At 35.3% G+C, this 18,234-nt stretch overlaps 1 protein-coding gene across 1 annotated transcript in view; it reads right to left on the bottom strand.

The window, feature by feature from the left end:
* The window catches only part of CFHR5 (complement factor H related 5), a 30,394-nt gene that overhangs the window by 10,710 nt on the left and 1,450 nt on the right, over positions 1-18,234 (bottom strand). Inside the window, exons 2-7 of the mRNA XM_077902332.1 lie at positions 16,551-16,748; positions 15,269-15,445; positions 9,393-9,569; positions 7,962-8,144; positions 7,664-7,843; positions 2,941-3,117 (exon numbers count right to left, since the gene is read on the bottom strand). Coding sequence (XP_077758458.1) covers positions 2,941-3,117; positions 7,664-7,843; positions 7,962-8,144; positions 9,393-9,569; positions 15,269-15,445; positions 16,551-16,748 — 1,092 coding nt within the window. The remainder of the gene's footprint in view (positions 1-2,940; positions 3,118-7,663; positions 7,844-7,961; positions 8,145-9,392; positions 9,570-15,268; positions 15,446-16,550; positions 16,749-18,234) is intronic.

Genomic DNA, 18,234 nt, shown 5'->3' with positions numbered 1-18,234 from the left:
ATAGCATATCATAAGGCAACTTGCTTTTTTCATGAACTATGATATTTAGAGATCCATATGTGTTTGTATATACAATAGAGGGTATTAAAAGAATATTCTTATTTCCTTTGCCTATTCTTCCAAATTCAATTATATCAAGATTTAAAGTGAGATGACAGGGGTGCCCGGCTATCAGTTGGGTAACCGATTCTTTATTTCAGCTCAGATCATGATCTCAGGGTCCTGAAATGGAGCCCCATGTCAGGCTCTATGCTCAGCATGGAGTCTGCATGAGATTCTCTCTCTCTCCCTGTCCCTAATCCTCCACCCTTCATCCCCATCCCATTCCCACTTGTGCTGTCTCTCAAAAAATAAATTAAATTAAAAGGTAAAATGATAACCTTTATAGCACATGCCAAGAGATTATAAAATATACTCCTCTACCATTAACTAGTATTACAAATATGAGGAGCTAAATAAATAAATTTTAAAGAGGCAATAGGGAAAGTTTCTTTAAAAAGTGCTCTCGATATGTTTTATCATGGGAGAGAAAAGGGGAAACTCCAACTTAAGCCAAGTGAAAGTAGGCAGCTTCTAAACAACTGCTTTTCCCAAGGATATAATGGTACAGGGAATAGTCTCTGACTCACACTTAAAATTTAAGATTAACTGAAGTGGTCTGTCTGGTAAAACTCCTAAAGACATGGCTGCCCTGGTGATATCCTCTGTTTGCAAATCTCAGGGGATAGAATTGAACCCATGGGAAAGGCTAAATATGGGTTGTCTTAAAAGGGCTCACCCTGAAAAGTCAATTGTGGGGAGCGAAATAACTCCAATGGAGAAATGGACTCAAAATCCAGGGCTGTTAGAGCTTTGTCAAGGCAACTACCCCATGATAAGGGAAATCTCCAGAAAGAGGTTCCCCCAAGATCTATAAATGCCCTTTTCATGGTATTTTCCTTCTCAGTTATGTTTTTAATTTCCTTATTTTCAAAATTGTATTCTTATATTATTTTTCCTATATTTGTATTTTTGTCTGCTTTTTGTTATAGAAATGCCTATTTGGACCTGCCCACTATTCTTCTTGACTAGAGTAGAATTGATTAGACAGGTCTGCTTATTAATCTTTTCCAAAATTAGTATTATTTCATGGATCAGCTATAAGTAAAATATTTTATTGCATTCACATCTGCTTTTGCTTTTATTATTTTGCCTCATAATATTTGGAAATTACTTTTCCTAACTTTTGGGGAGATAGATAGATAGATAGATAGATAGATAGATAGATATCTCCAAACTTATTTCTTTAAGGCTATGAATGTCACTCCAGATTTTGGATAGGTTGTATCTCATAGGTTTTACTATATATTCTTACAATTATCATATTGTTCTTAGTATTGTAAATACTATAACATAAAGTCATTTGGAAGTATTCCACAAAATGAAGGGTAGAGAGGTAAATAAATATTATTATTACTTTGAAATATTATTTCTTTGTGGTTATAGAAAGTGATCTATAGGTATTAATATTTGAAACTTGTGAGAATTACTAAATGCACAGTAAGTAAAATTTAAGTAGACATTCCAAGGGCACAGAAAAGGCTTTAAAATTCTTGAAATTCTCAGAACAATATTTCTTCTTTATATAAAAATAAACATATATTGAATAAAGAGGCTTAATAAAAATAAAAACATTTTAGTTGTTTTAGTCACCTCACTTTCTTGAAATTATTGCTTATTTAAATTTAATATATTCTACTTTTTACCCACAATTTCTAATGATATAACACTCTTTTGTTAAGAATTAATACTTCATCTTGCTGATACATATTTTATATGATTTCTTTCAAAGCATGTTTTTAAGTGATAAAGTCTCTTCCATCTTTCCTATGTTTAAAAATGTCTTTATTGGGACGCCTGGGTGGCTCAGCAGTTGAGTGTCTGCCTTTGGCTCAGGCTTGATCCTGGGTCTGGGGATCTAGTCCCACATTGGGCTCCCTGCAGGAAGCTTGCTTCTCTCTCTACCTGTGTCTCTGCCTCTCTCTCTCGCTCATGAATAAATAAATAAATCTTTTTTAAAAAGTCTTTATTTTGTAATCAATAAATAATTTTGTTCTAGAAAACAATTGATTTCCAATTACTTTCTCTAAGCATTTTGGGGATATTACTTGGTTTATTCTGGCTTCTTATATTGTTGGTGAGAAGTTACTCTATTTTCTCTATTGTCATTTCTCTGTAAGTACTCTATCTTCTCTATACCTGGTTTAATTTAACATGGTACCCACTTTATAATTGTAATTTATAATTCTATTGCTCAAATTATTTGAAAATAAGCCTTTGAGGAATATGAGACTTAATCTTAGGAAAATAATTTCTTAATCAGATCATTTTTCTTCCCAGCCTACTTTCTAACTTTGATCCAGAATTTATAATATCTGTTAGTTATCCTTCACAATGTCATTTGGGTTTTAGTTATTTCCTAATGTCATTGAAGATTCATTTTTTGTTCTATTTTTACAGTTTTTGTCTTTTATGATTTCAAGAGATTGTAATAAAGATGGATTTACTCCATCATCCTTACCAGAAGGCAAGTGTTTTTAAATGGTAATATTTGTCTGAAAATGGTGTTATTAGTAGTTTCTAACTTCATCATCAACTTAAAAATTACATATTGGAGCACCTGGGTGGCTCAATTGGTTGAGTGTCTGCCTTGAGCTCAGGTCATGATCTTGGGGTAATGGGATGGAGCCCCACATCAGGCTCCCTGCTCAGCAGGCAGTCTGCTTCTCTTTTCTCTCTCACCCTTCCCCATCCCTCCCTCATATTCTCTCTTGTTCTCTCAAATAAAGAAAATCTTTTAAAAAGTTACATATTACAATAATTTAATTTAAAAACACATACTAGAGAAATTTTCTGATAAAGATGTAACAAGGTCTACAGAATCTTTAAAACAAAACTTACTTTTGCAGTGTAGTTCAGGATGCCATTGGCCATTTATGCAGACTGTTTGCTTGTATCCAGGCTTCCCCAAACATCTGTAAATTACTCTGGTACTGTGATTAAATTTATTCCTATGTGGATACATCAGTATTCTTGCAGAAAACACTGGCCTCCTGCAACTCTTAAGTTGGTCAGTTGCTATAAAAAAGGAAGATATTTTTTAAAAAGGAAGATATTCATACATGATAAGAATATTGAGCAGAAACTAGCAATTATTTCGAATAAAATATCTTAAATATTAATGGTACAATTAAATTACATTTGATGCCTTCAAGCAATATCACAAAAAGCTATTCTTAATTTCATTGCACAGACTATGCTGTTGAAAATTGAAAAATGAAATAAAAATCTGTGTTCCATCTTAGAGTGACAGAAAAATATGCCTAAGTCTTTTGGGAAATAGGAGTGCAAGATGGATTGGTCTGATCAAGGGTTTTGACTGGAGGACAGTCCTTATGAAACTTCATTCAGCCTAATTTTTAAAGGCCATGAAAAGACATTCTTACGTGATTGTTTTCTACTAAATTATGTGAAATGTTTTCAAAGCATTTCAATAATAAAGAGGTGATGCAGTGGGAAGTATAGTATTAGGAGAGATAAATCTGGATGTCCCTTTAGGCTCAATTACTCCCACATTTCAGAAGCTTAGTAAAGACCCTGACTCAATAAGTCAAAGTAAGCTCAAAGAAAGAATCCCCTGATGACAACACTAAGAACATGCATTTATAATAAGCCACTTGCTTGTCTAGGTGGTTTTTATTGTCATAATTCTTCCCTTTTGTCCATAAATATATAGATCATTGTGGAACTTTTCCTGAGGATGTCAAAGGAGGATGGGATAATGAGACAAAGATTGCTCTGCTACTTCTCTCCTTTTATGTGTTTTTTCCCCAATAATTCCAATTTTTAAATTTACCCTCCTTATGTGATGCTAATGATTGGATGCCTGTATTCCCCTTATATAAAAATTGTTGACCATGAACATTTATAATTTACACCTTTTTATAACAGAGTCTAGGCTCTTAAGGCTGGAACACTGGAACACTTTCCCTCCTTGCAGGTCATCATGAGTGGGCAGTGACCAGGTATCTGCAACAGCTACAGTTTTCATCCCCAGAAGTGGGTAGGCCAGTTGATAATCCAAAAGTCTAGGAGATGAGGGAAGAGAGTGTTTCTGGGTTTTTACTTTAGAGTCTTGAAGAATAGCAGCAGAAAGTTTGCTAGTCTTTAAAGCTCAAAACTAAAGGCTTTAATATATTGAAATTGCTGGAGATAGGACACAGGAGAATGGTATCTGAGGACATGGTTGGGGGGGGCGGCATGCAAATACTTATGCATTATGGCTGAAAGCCCAAGGACTGCTAGAATGCAAGGTCAAAGAGCAGAGCACACAGGCTGGTGAGCTGATAGAAAAATCTGAAATGGATTTCACTCCTTTTGTGGAAGAATCATATAGACAAGCCAATCAGAAAATCTAGAATCAAGTTAAAAGAATTAGAGGCACAGGAAGAGCAGGGACCAGGCCTAGTTCCTAGGTTCTATATCCAACTCTTTCTCTAAAAGGTGACTCCAAACACCCCAGAACTTAATGGAACTCAGGTTACATGACTATTATTTTGGTTGTTGTTTCTGGAGCATGCAGAGGTATGTTTATGAGCTAAAGCAATAAAATAAAAGAGATTAAACTGTAATTATTTATAAAAATAAAATGTCCAAATTCATCATTAGAACTAATATGGGAACTTAGCAAGATTGCTGGAAACAAAACCAATATTCAAAATTAAATTATAACCTTGCATATAGAAAACATAACACTTTGGGGCACCTGGGTGGCTCAGTCAGTTAAGCATCTGCCTTTGGCTCAGGTCATGATCTCAGGTCCTGGGACCTAGCCCCACATCGGGCTCCCTGCCCAGGGGGGAGTCTGCTTCTCTCTGTCCCTCTCCCCACTCATGTTCTCTCTCTCTCTTTCAAATAAATAAAATCTTTAAAAAATTTTTTAAAAGAAAGTATAACTCTTCAAATATATAAATTAATAGATCTCATTTGTTTTATCAGTAGAATCCCAAAGGACTTAGGGAAAAAACTTATTTAGAAATAATTTAAATAATGTTTGATATAAGACCTGAGTAAAGAGATTGAAGCATTTATGTTCATGAGAGGAAGAGTCAATAATAAATAAAATTGTAATTCTACTGAATTTATAAATTTCATATAATCCCAAACAAAATAGAATCAAAATTATCAAGGTACTTGGTTTTTGGCATTTTTAAGAATAGTCAAGATGTTTCTAATTAGTAATAAGTAACAGATATTGTTATAATAAGAATGATTTTCCATATTAGAATAAGAATAGACAAACAAGTCAAGGGAACAAGATAGATAATTTAGAAATAGATATATTTATAAATAAGGTACTAGTAATGGTATATGGGGAAATAAGTATTAGTAGAAAATAGAACAGCCAATTCTCTTAGTATTGATATAGTTTTCCACATAGAGACAAACAAAAGCACTCTAATATAACAATATATCAGATATATTAAAGACATAAATCTTAGTAATAAGATCAAAATCCTTTAAAAAAAGGAACATCTTTATGCACCTAAAAAAATAAGGGATTCCTCAATAAGGTATGCACAAACACATATAATTGAAGAAAGGAAAATTGGTAAGAGTTTAAACACAAGCTTCCAATGAGAAGGACATCGTAGAAATATTACAATAAAGCAAAAATAGTTTAAAACATTTACAATAGGAGAAGATTCAATTCAGAACTCAGATAAATCTTAAAATCAGTAAGAAAATACAAAATAAAAGAAAAATGCTCATTGCATAAAAGAAAATCCTAGCCGCCAACAAATACCTGTACTGATGCTCAATATTACTATTATTCAGAAAAGCAAAATTAAATATGAGATAATGATTTTGACCCATTGACCTGGCAACAATTCAAAAATATTAAAATATCAAGTGGTGACAAAGAGGAGTAAGACCTCTGTACATATTTGGCAGTACCTTGTAAAGTCAAAAGTATCCACAGCCTGAGTCCATTAACTCCACTTGTAGATGTATACTTAAGGAAACACTGAAGTATGTCTTTTATATCAGGACAAAAATAAATAATTTCCATTTCCAATAGGGTAACAAAGTGATAAAACAAGGTACATTCTTAAGGTAGATTATAACACAGTAAAATTACAATGTTGAAGGAAAAACATTTTGCAAGTAGACAATAATTTTGTTTAAGTTTAGGAAAAGATGCAAAAATATCATCCTACATTTTAAAGAATATATATCTAATTTAGTGTATATATATACATATATATGTATACACACTTTACATCTATATACATATTTACATACATATGTACATATGTATATTTATATACATATACATACATATACATATTTATATGTATATATATATACATATATACACATACTAAAAAGTAGAATAGAAAATACAAATTCTACTCAATTGGAATTTCCCTTGGAAGGTTGATAGGATAATGGATAGTTCCCTTTTTCTTCAATGCTTTTATTTAAATGATTTGTTCTATTACAAAGCATTTGAAACAAATAATATCAAAAATGTAAATTCTGAATACTGGAACATGGATGTTTTACAACATTCTCTTTGTTTTTTCCCCATTTTTTCAGCTTTAAGCAAAACTTGAATCAAAGTACCTCAATGTCTTCTCATCTAGAACCTCTCTGGGCCTACTACTGGGTTAGGCTGAGGAAAAAAGATATGAGAAAGGATTTTGAGACATTAAAAATGTCAACTAAAGCCTATACAGACTTCCTCTGTGTATGACAAAGTCTAGACCAACAGAAGGTAGAGTGCAAGTATGTGAGACAGGAAAAGAAAGCTGATACCAAGTGGACCGTGCACCGGAAGAGGAACCTATAGAATAACAACCAAAAATAATTATGAAATGAGTTACTGACACAGAATCTTAATACTTTATGTAAACCTAAGTGAACGATTATTTAGGCAGTGAATTCAAGATTGGGTCAATACAGACGGACGCTGCTGGCCTGGCACGTTACAATCTAAATGGGAAGACAAGTATCCATTAGGTACAAGACAATGTGATAAATATACAGACAGCACAGTGGAGAGACTATATGGTTCTCCTAGAGTATTGAGGTCAGAGTGTGAGTAGTGCAAAATGAACCCACAGAGTGAATTTTTTTTTCCACAGAGTAAATTTTGAGTTGAATCATGAAGGTGAATAGTTTTACATGTGATTAAAATGGAGAAAGACATTCAGGAAGAGAGCAAGGACACAAATGAGGAAAGGCACAGAGATTTAAAAGAACGTGGCTTATCCAAAAGCCAAGGAAAATCAGTTTGGCATAGTCCATCACATGGTGAAGATGGGATACAGCAGTAGCTACCCAGAAAAAAAAATGATCTGATATTATCCTGAAGCAGAAGTCCCAAACTCTCTTGGTTTACAGAGCCCTTAGTATCTCAGTAATTTTGCATGGTGTTCATAGGTCAATAAAAATCTTTAATAATTCATTTTCTTAAGTAATTAGGAGCAAACAATTCAGTGTCTTACATCCCAACTATTTAATACCTGATGGGCACCAGCATGTGCTGGTGTAAATATACCTATTGATTTAAAGAATTATAAACAATCAAATACAAAAGTAAGAAATATATTCTTACCAACACACGTAGGAAGTTCAGTCCACATTCCATCAATACAGGTAATTACATTATTCCCAATCATTGTATATGATTTTCTGCAATTCAGCTTCATGGAAACACCATGTCGAAAGGGAGGGATAGAGAACTGGGCATAGCCATTCTCAAAGTGAGGTATGTAGTCACATGTTTTAACTTGTCCTAAGAAAATGTAATAAAGATCTGGTTATTTTTAAAATATTTTAAATCTTTTAATATACATATTTATATATAAGTACAAAGTTTAAACTGTTCTGTTTAAACATTAACATCTATTTACCAGTGCAAGTGGGCAAATCTGTCCATTGTCCATCCATGCACTGTATTGTCTTAGGCCCCGTCATTAGGAAATAGGGATCGCAATCATATTCCACCATTTCACGGTGTCCGTATTCTTCTTTCCTTGCCTCCTTTATTTTGCCATTGAGGAGTTGAGGAGGTGGACCACATGACTGTACTTGCCCTGTCATAAAGAAACTGTTAAATAATGCTTAAAGAGTCTTATAAATCTGGCAAAATGTGGAGTTACTGTTTTGGTTGGCCAAGAACTAAATTACTCTTATGTTACTATTCCTTTTTTTTTTTCAGGTTTGTTTTTTTACAGCATACATAGTATATTGGCTATTTTTTTTCTCAAATGTTGACTTTTTATTATAAACAATTCTGAACTAATTAAAGAAAAATGAATATGTATTTTGATCACCTGGATATATATGAATACATTTTGCCCAATTTACCTAATTTTTTTGCAAAGTAATTTATTTAAGATTTGATTTATTTATTTAACAGAGAACACGTAGAGTGAGAGAGGAAGAGCATGAGCAGGGGGAGGGGCAGAGGGAGAAGCAGAATCCTCATTGAGTGGGGAGCCCACATGGGGCTCTATCCCAGGACACTGGGATGGATCATGACCTGAGCAGAAGGCAGACGCTTAACTGACTGAGCCACCTAGGCGCCCCCTAAGTAATTTAAAGTAACTGATAGATATAGTGAGATTTTACTTCTAAATTCTTCAGAATGCCTAAGAAATAAGGACATTGACTTGCATCTACAAAACATCTTACTGCATTTCTTTAAATTAGCAATAATTTTTAGTGCCATCTTACATTCTTTCCTTATGTAAACATTCTGATTGTCCCAACCCCCAATATTTTGCAGGTTATTATAACCAGAATATTGTTCCCCTGAAGATTTTATAGTTCAATAATCTGGATATCATATAAAAGTAAATAGCTATCAAATATGTGGTATGATACCATGGTATAAGTTAATATTTATAAATATATAAAATAATTTTATCTAATATTTTTAAAAAGTAATGTCATCTGAAGCAAGTAATAAATCATTGTTTTATATTGAAAAATTCATATATTTGATTACTTCTTGATTACTTAATAAAATATACACAATATTTTTAAAGCATAATTTTTTATTGAGTTTGGGTGAAAATCCCTAACATTTTCTCATCCCAGCTACTATAATTTGCTCTATAAAACTCAATTACCTATTTCAAAACAGAGGTAGAATCAACCCCTTGATAAAGGGAATATAACTTATCTATGGAGCAGCACCTCTTCTCCTCCTCAGTTAAAATACTACTATCACCATTTTTTTTGCAGTTTGTCAGATTATATATATCAGACCAATAGAATATATAGACACATATTAAATTGATATAAGTTGTTTCATCAGTTCTGAAATAAATATTGACCTTTGCATGTTGGAAAACTAGGTGACCATCCAAAGTAATAGCATTGAACTGAGGCTGGTCCAACTCCTGTAAGTCCTTGTTCACAGGAAAATTGCAACACTTCTCCAGTTTTGTATCTTACTCTTCTTGGATAAACACCTACATTTGCTTCTAAAACTGGAAGAAGACATTCTACATCTAAAATAAAAGTAAAGTAGATAAATATGTATGAAATAATCATTGTGAAAGTAAATTTAACATATGCTATTAAATAACAGAGGACTTCATACACAGAGACACTTATATTCTTACTTTCAAAAAAACCTCAAATTATTTATGCCCAGCAAATATATATAAGCCCCTTTAGAGGAATTAGAGTGTTGAATAGCAAGTTGAAATTTTGTATGACAATATCCTCAGGACTGTAATAAATAAGTCCTGAGCAATCACTTATGAAGTAAATTGTTTCATTTATTTAATTAATAAATTTTAATAACTTGTCTAGCACATGAATAGTTTTCATACTCAAATCACAAGAAAATCATTCTTCCAAGTAATAAAAATTAAAATGCAACATATTTTTTTTAAAGATTTTATTTATTCATAAGAGACACAGAGAGAGAGGCAGAGACACAGGCAGAGGGAGAAGGAGGATCCCTGTGAGGAGCCTGGGATCCTGGGATCACGACCGGAACCATAGGCAGCCACACTTAACCACTGAGCCACCCAGATGCCCCCTAAAATGCAACATATTTAATTAAATGATAGGCATCTTTAAAAAGTTAATAACTAGAATGGCCCAAACAAGATATGTCTAGTACATTTTAAGTAGGAGGGAACATTAAAAAGCAAATAATTCCTAACTTTACAAATGGGGAACTGTATTTAGTATACAGACTTTTTAAAAAACACATGGCCAAGTTGCTTCTAGGTGTTCTGAATCTTCCCATTATACCCAACCACATCTCTAATATCTTTTTAAAAAACCAATGCATTATGAATACCTTCTGATTCAGGTTGAAATGAATATATGTGTGTATTTTCTCATTTAATCTGTTATTTGTGGTTCATTTATAAAATTAGATATGGAAATTCACATGTGAAAATATAGATGACAAGGGCGCCTGGGTGGCTCAGTCAGTGAAGTGGCTGCCTTTGGCTCAGGTCATGATCTTGAGGTCCTGGGATTGAGCCCCACCTCAGGCTCCCACTTAGCAGGAAGCCTGCTTCTCTCCCCTTCTCTGCTGTTCCTCCTTACTCATGCACATGTGTGCTCTCTCTCTCTCTCTCAAATAACTAAAATCTTAAAAAAAAAAAAAACAAAAACAAATAATAAATCAAGCATATATCACAAAAATCTGATGAAATGTTTTCTAATTAAATCTCAGAAATATTACTTTTTTAAGATTTTATTTATTTATTCATGAGAGACACACACACACAGAGAGAGAGAGAGAGAGAGGCAGAGACACAGGCAGGGGGAGAAGCAGGCTCCATGCAGGGAGCCCCCATCCCCAGACTCCAGGATCACGCCCTGGGTGGAAGGCAGAAGTTAAACTGCTGAACCACCCAGGGGTCCCCAGAAGTATTATTTGGACTAGCCAGTTTTATGCATCGTTATTAGCAATTTAATAGTTTAAAAACAGCTTGTGCATATTCCCCTGGAATGCGACTCACTCTGAGTGAGAAGTTGAACTTCTGTATCTCTGTATTTTATTGCTAAGTTTGTGTAACGATTCTTTATTGGTTGTTTATATTCCCTTTCTAATCCAATTACAAAGATTAAAAACTATTGAAAATAATTGATCTTGACTGATGTAGGATTTTTCAGTTGATTTATTCAAGAACGGTTATTATGTGGTAATATAGACAAAACAATGGCCTCCCCAAAAGGTCCATGTCCTAATCCCGGAAGCCTGCAATTATGTTACCTTTCCTGGAAAAACAGACTTTTTAGAAGAACTTGAGGTGGAGAGATTATTTTGAATTACTTGTGTAGCAGTAGACCCAGTGTAATCACAACGTTTCTCACAGAAGGGAGCAGGGTGTCAGAAGCAAAGCAGGAATGGTGACAACAGAAACAGAGGTTGAAGTGATATGAGGAAGAGCTGTGAGCCAAGAAATGCAAAGGCCTTTGAGAAGCTATAAAAGGCAGAAACAGATTCTTTCCTAGGAGCTCCAGAAGGAACCGTGGTTCAACATCTTGATTTCAGGGCTTCTGACCTCTAGAACTATAAGATAATAATTTTGTATTGTTTTAAGTAATTAGGTTTGTGCTAATTAGTGACAGCAGCAGTAGAAAACTAATATATATAGGGGAAAATGTACAGCCGTATTTAAGGAAAGGTATGATTTGGCATGACCTGAAGGCACTCTGTGCTGCATTTAAATCAAAGACTCTATGCAACACCAAGGATGAACTCTGTAATATAAACTACAGACTTCAGGTGATTGTGATGTGTCAAATTGTTCATCAATTGTACAAATGTGGTGCACTGGTCAGTCAAGTTGATAATGGGACAGACTATATTGCATGTATGGGACAAGGGCTCTATCCCTATACCCCCTCCTCAATTTTGCCATGAAACTCAAAATTCAATTTTGTTTATTTGCTCTCAGACAAAAAACCAAGGCTCTGATTATAAGTTATAAGTTAATAATCAAATGATAAGGAAAAGAATGAAAGTCAAAGGATTAAAATATCTAGAGTTGCTGTAGCGCGCATAGCAATCTATAACTTTGGTAATGTTTGCCTATTTTGAATTATTTGGCAGTTTGCAGTCATGGTATTCTGAAAACTGCTTTCATTTTGTTCATAAATATTATAATGTATGTGGCATATAAACAACCTTATTTGGGTGGGTTAAGTCCTTTTCAAAGAGCTGTTATTATATCGATATTTAACATTGGTCTCTCAAAGCTATGTGAAGACACGTTAAATTTTGATTACTGTTCATTAGGAAACATCTTTCAATAGAGTCTACTAAAAAGAAATACATTCAGAATTGCTTTTATTTCCTAGAACAAAAAGTATTTACCATAGCATGTGGACAAAATGGGATCAGCCATCCTTTCCACATACCATGGAGCCTGTGGTGCTTCCATTTCTGCTCTTATATCCATCATGGCCTTCATAGTCCAACTCGTCAGAGATTAAACCATCTGCTCTTACTTTTGTTTCTGGCATTCACTAAGACTGGCATGTCACAAGATTGTAAGGCATATTAAGAATCAGGATCCTTTTTTAAAAAGATTTTGTTTATTCATGAGAGACACAGAGAGAAAGGCAGAGACATGGGCAGAGGAAGAGCAGGCTCCCTGCAGAGAGCCACATGCAGAACCTCGATTCCAGGACCCTGGGATCATGACCTGAGCTAGTCAGATGCTTAACCACTGAGCCACCCAGGCAACCCAGAATCAAGGTCTTATTTCTAATGTTATCCCAAGCATACAACAAATGGACAAAAGCCTTTATCATTATGTACTAATGGATAAATTATCTTTTAGGAAATGTCATTGTGAATTATTTAGTAAATATTTATTTTATGTACTTTCTCCTTATGTAAGAACTCCTAAATGAACTGCAGTATTTAAAAATATATATAAGTATTCCACTATATAAATTTGTCTATTTATATATCTACCACCTATAGCATACTATATATTCTCTTGGTAGTACGTTAAGTACCTAATGTGTGTGTATATGTACATGTATATGGAAATACATCCTCCTTACAGGAAACATTAGTTCTCTAGACAAGAGACTAAATAGGTTATTATTCACAAACATCCATATTGCCAGTTCTCTGAGCTCTAATCTATAATCTATCTGACTCCATTAATCAGATGCAGGGACAGCCCGATGTGATTGTGCTCAAGCAGTAGCTTTGCGCCATAGGAAAGGAACCTCTGAAGTAAGAGCTTTTACAGGGCAGCTGGCACATTGAACCATCCTCCTCGCAAGAGGGAAAAGGAAAGAGATCTTTTCTCTGGATCAGAGACAAATTTGTGGGGAGAGAGGGGAAGGTTTTAACTACTCTGAAGTATAAGCAGATGGCTCCAGAAAGGTGTCTCTCAGTCACCCTGGAGGGGTACACCATCTCTAACGTCAAGGCATGTTTGCTCTTTAATCATTTTTTAGCAAAGGTTGCTAGCACTCTTTGTTCAGAAAGCCTGGGCAATGCAGAAATGTGAAAATAAGAGCTTCCACCACAGATGGAAACAGTTTAGGGATTTAAGGAAAAAGCATGAAGTTTGAATCATTGTTAGCTAAACAGTTTAAAATACTTATCCTGTAGATCAGTAACCTTAGCTCAAATAGGTGATCCTCTACTCATGGATACAGAGGTAATTTTTCTCAGAATGCATGCTGGAGTCCAGTTGCCCTGAAATGTCGTTGACTCTCCATGGTGTTTGTGATCCAAAACTCAACCTAGATACACAGAATTTTTCAAAGGCTAATGATGGAATCTCACAAAATGTACACAGGAGCCAGCTTGTGTGGGTTAGTACTGGTCCAACTGAGTTGTCAGGCCTCTAAAATACCATTGTTGCACTGACAATTGCCGTCATCCCACAAAATGAAGAGAGATGGTGCTTGAGGTGGAGATGACAATGAAATCTTGATACCATAAGTGAAGCCTTATAAACCGTGAGCCCTGTTCCACCACTGGACATTTCAGGTAGGAAGTCAATAAACGTGTTTTTAAAATTTTTTTTGCAAAGACTAATCATGTTTAAGCCCCTTGTAATTAAAAGAAATTGTGGCCTAACTGGTAACTGAGTAAGTATTGTCATTCAAGCTGCTTAAAAAAAACTCTCTTTTCTAGAAGTTTAAATTTAAATATTAGTTGTGAATAACCTTTTTTTAAAAAAGGCATATCAGAAGACTTCATTTCCTGAGAGGATAGATAAGCTGGCATCAGCATACCTTCCAAACAGAAAAACGTTAGAAAACTGTACAAAACATATCTCTAAAAAACTGAAAACTACTCAGTTAAGTCTGTAATGACCAAGAAAAGGGGAAAAATCATTCAAACTCCAAAGCACAGTCTACGACTGTTTCAGCTTTGGAGAGCACTTTCCAGACTCTGTGGCAGGGAGGGAGAAGCCATGGTCTTCCTGAATTGAGAAGACAGATCACAGTATTGGAGACCATGGTGGCTGGAATTTACAGGGCAGAGTAACAGAGAGAGGGTATTATGATGAGAAAGAGCTAGAGAAGTCTTCTTAAGAGGGTTCTTGAGTCTTTGGTTGAGTACTAAGCTGTGCAAGCGTGGGCTAGAATTCCACGAACTGGCTTAAGAATGATTGCTAGGGATTTGAAAACATGAAGAACTCCAAGTGTTCACACAGGTCTCGGAGATGCCATCATCAACTCAAAGGAGGTGTTTTCCAAATTCTAAGCCACTGGCAAATAACATTCACAGGTACAAAATATTTTAAACATAGAAACTGATTGTTATCAAATTAAGCCTAAGAATTTAATATACACACATTAAAAAACCATAAAAAACTATCTTAGTCATAAGGCCTTTTTAACTAGGATTGGACTTATCTTCACTTAAATACTCTATTTTCAGTTTAATACTCGTTTTAAATAAAGTTTATTTCCAACTAACATAATTTTCATGTACACGATAAGTGGATGTTACTTTAACATAAAGGGACTGCCTTCAAAATGTTTGTGTTGTCTAATATTTCTCTTGCACACATTGGATTTGTGTAGGCAGGTAAACTATGTTATTTTATATCTATCAGACTCAGTTGGAACTGAAAAATAAATGTGTAAACATAAAAGCAAGTAGTGAAATCTACATTTAACTCCTGACAATAGATATATTTTTTTAAAAAATCACATCACATGTCAGGATGTGACAGGACAGCATTTTACTTACTGGTGGAGTTGCATTTGGGAGGAGGAGACCAACCATTCTCCAAACATGTAATGGTATCATCATTATAAGGAAGGCTGTAGCCAACATCACAGATAATTTGTACAATGTCACCTTCCAGGTGTGTTTGTCCTGAAGATGCAGAATAACCATTTTCCACAGAAGGAAAGAAACACAGTCCTAAGAACCAAAAATTGTTTAATGTACAAGATGGAAGTGGTAAAAAGAGAAAAAAATTAAATTTGCTTTTTATAATATTTTTAAAAGAATGGCAAACTTACAAAACTGAAATCAGGTATAAAACAAAATTTCTAAAGAATTTTGGTCATGCTGCTATATATGATGACATTTACTATATGAAATATACTCACATATTTCTGAGATGGAAGTAAATTAACATTTCATTCTGTTCTACGGTTTTTATAGAAATTATTTTATTTTTATAAACTTTTCTAGGTACAAGATTAGATTTTAGTATCTCCATTTCTCTCTTAATTCTCATAAGTGTTTCCAAAACAGAAGGAGAAAGATCATTACTGTCTCCTTTGTTGGCTCATATTTTCTGCCTCCCATTGTCTTTTTCTTTTCCTTTTTTAAGATTTTATTTATTTATTTGAGAGCAAGAGAGAGGGGAGTGGAGTAGAGGGAGAGAGACTCTCCAGCAGACTCCCCACTGAGCGCAGAGCCAGACTCAGGGCTTGATCGCGGGACCCTAAGGTCATGACCTGAGCCGAAATCAAGAGTCACATGCTTAACCAGCTGAGCCACCCAGGTGCCCCTCCATTGCTTTTTTTCTTAATATATCTATTCTCTCCTGAGTCTACTTTTCACATTCATTGAGAATCAATACAGACATCATTATAAGAATGATTTTTTGTCGTATTTTTTGGAAAATACGACAGCAAAAATATTTACACTCACACCATCTTCACAATATTCAAGAGAATGGTAAGTTTCAAAACAGGATGTGCATGTAAAGAGACTTGTTTTAAAGGAAAAATATGACTAGGCCGATCCTAAGCAAATATTAGGCGTTACACATGAATAGTCAAGTATATAGATCATCAGTTTTTAAAATTAAAATGTTTAAAGCACTTCTAGGTAATGCAAGAAAGGTCACATATTTTTCAATTAGTTTTCAGAAAAGGCTCCTCAAGAAAGGACACTGTCTTCACCGGCTAGTCCTGATCCCCTGTGCTGGTGGGCCAAGAGCCTGACATCCCATCTGGCACATGTCTAGCTACTCAATGACACGGCCACATCTACTGATAGGCCATTTACTCACTAAGACACTTGGGTGTCGGTGACCATCCTTCCTCTGTGCACATTATGCGAGTCCAAAAGGATCGAGAAGGAGATGCAAAATTATATTCACAAGAATAGTAATAAATTGTCCCAACAGGAACTGGGGAAAACGCCTCAGAGTCCTCTCTCCCATATATAATTCCGTGGTTTATTTTTGGAAAATTGCAATGGAAAGTCCCTGCAAAAAATAAAATGGTAGAATTAACCTACATCAGTGAATCATTAAGTCCTATTTTAATCATCTCATTGATTTTTTTTTTCCTTTCATCTAGCTCAAATTCCTTTACCTTATGTGCTCTCCGGTGTACTAATCAGGAGAAGACAAAAAATGATCTCTGATTAAGAGGACACGCGTATTTGAAAAGCCTAGTGTCTACATGAAATGTAGGGTTTGGAGTCATGTGGAGTAAAATCTCTTCTGCAGTATCTTCGAGAAGGAAAATGCCACACAGCGATCCATAACCGGTGGCCAAGGGGAGCAGCAACCCTCACTGGTCCACACCGCGCGCCGGGCAGGCAGGGACAGAATCGTGCGGGGCCTCCAAGGCCTTTCCTTTCTCTATTCTGATTCAGCCTCTGTGTTGTCAGGTTCCTCCCGGTGCCATGAGGATGAAGCAATTTTGGTTTTGCCTTAGGTAAATAAAGAAAACCACTTCCAGAAATTCAGCTCACAGACCAGTTAACTCGGAAAATTCCCTCCTGCATCTGCCTAGAGGTGACTTTCCAGCAGGTGGCACAGAATGTCACACCAGTGACTCCTGTGGTGTTTAACCTGTGAAACCTGAAGTCCCCCACCCCATAACAACTTGACACGTGGTAGTTCTGGAGAAGATTCAGAGGAAAAGCCCCTCACCTACAATGTTGATAGTCATACCACTCCTCATTCTTTTTCCAGGTATGCTTTGGCCTCGCCCAAATGATAGCATTTCTACCCACATACACTTTGCTGCCCAGAATAACCACCTCCATTCTCTGCCCTTCTCCTACCAACCCTTGAAAGCTCATTCTGCAACAACATTTAGCAATATTTATTGTGCACACGGAGGCCCGCTAGCTCCGAAAGTTGACTTCTCTTGGCAGGCCTCCCTTAGCCGGTCATCCCCTCCAAAATCCAGTAGGAGACGATGTCTGCTGTCTCCACATCCTGATAAAAGCTTATGACCACATTCCCTGTGAAATAAATCCACGCCCTTAGATACACACACGTATATCACATGTACATATATATGTGCACACATTGCATCTATATACACAAATGCACACACATAGTCTTGTCATCTATTGACATGTTTTGGTTTCCTCCAAGGACACTCGAAGCTGTAGTGAGGCACGGAGTTCTCATCTACTTTTGAGCTTCTTTGCTGCAGCGTGCAGTGTAATACGTTGCTCAACGGATATTCACTATGGAGAGCATGAGGAATTTTTATATGAGGTTGACTTTAATAAGCTGCTTTTGCTTTGGGGCCAGTTTCTCAACTGGCATGTAAGAGCAACACAGACTTACAGGTCATTTAGCATCTATACAACTTTTGCACAGAGCTCCACCGAAGGTTCTCCAGAAGACTAGCTGGAAGTTTGAATATCTTTTTCTGGGCTATGAGTCGTTAAAAATTCTACATATTATTCTCACATTTTACACTTATTTTCCTCTGCGTTCCCCATTT

The sequence above is a fragment of the Canis aureus genome, chromosome 6 (assembly GCF_053574225.1).
Source record: "Canis aureus isolate CA01 chromosome 6, VMU_Caureus_v.1.0, whole genome shotgun sequence".
Lineage (NCBI taxonomy): Eukaryota > Metazoa > Chordata > Mammalia > Carnivora > Canidae > Canis > Canis aureus.
This window is presented reverse-complemented; position numbering and strand designations above follow the sequence as displayed.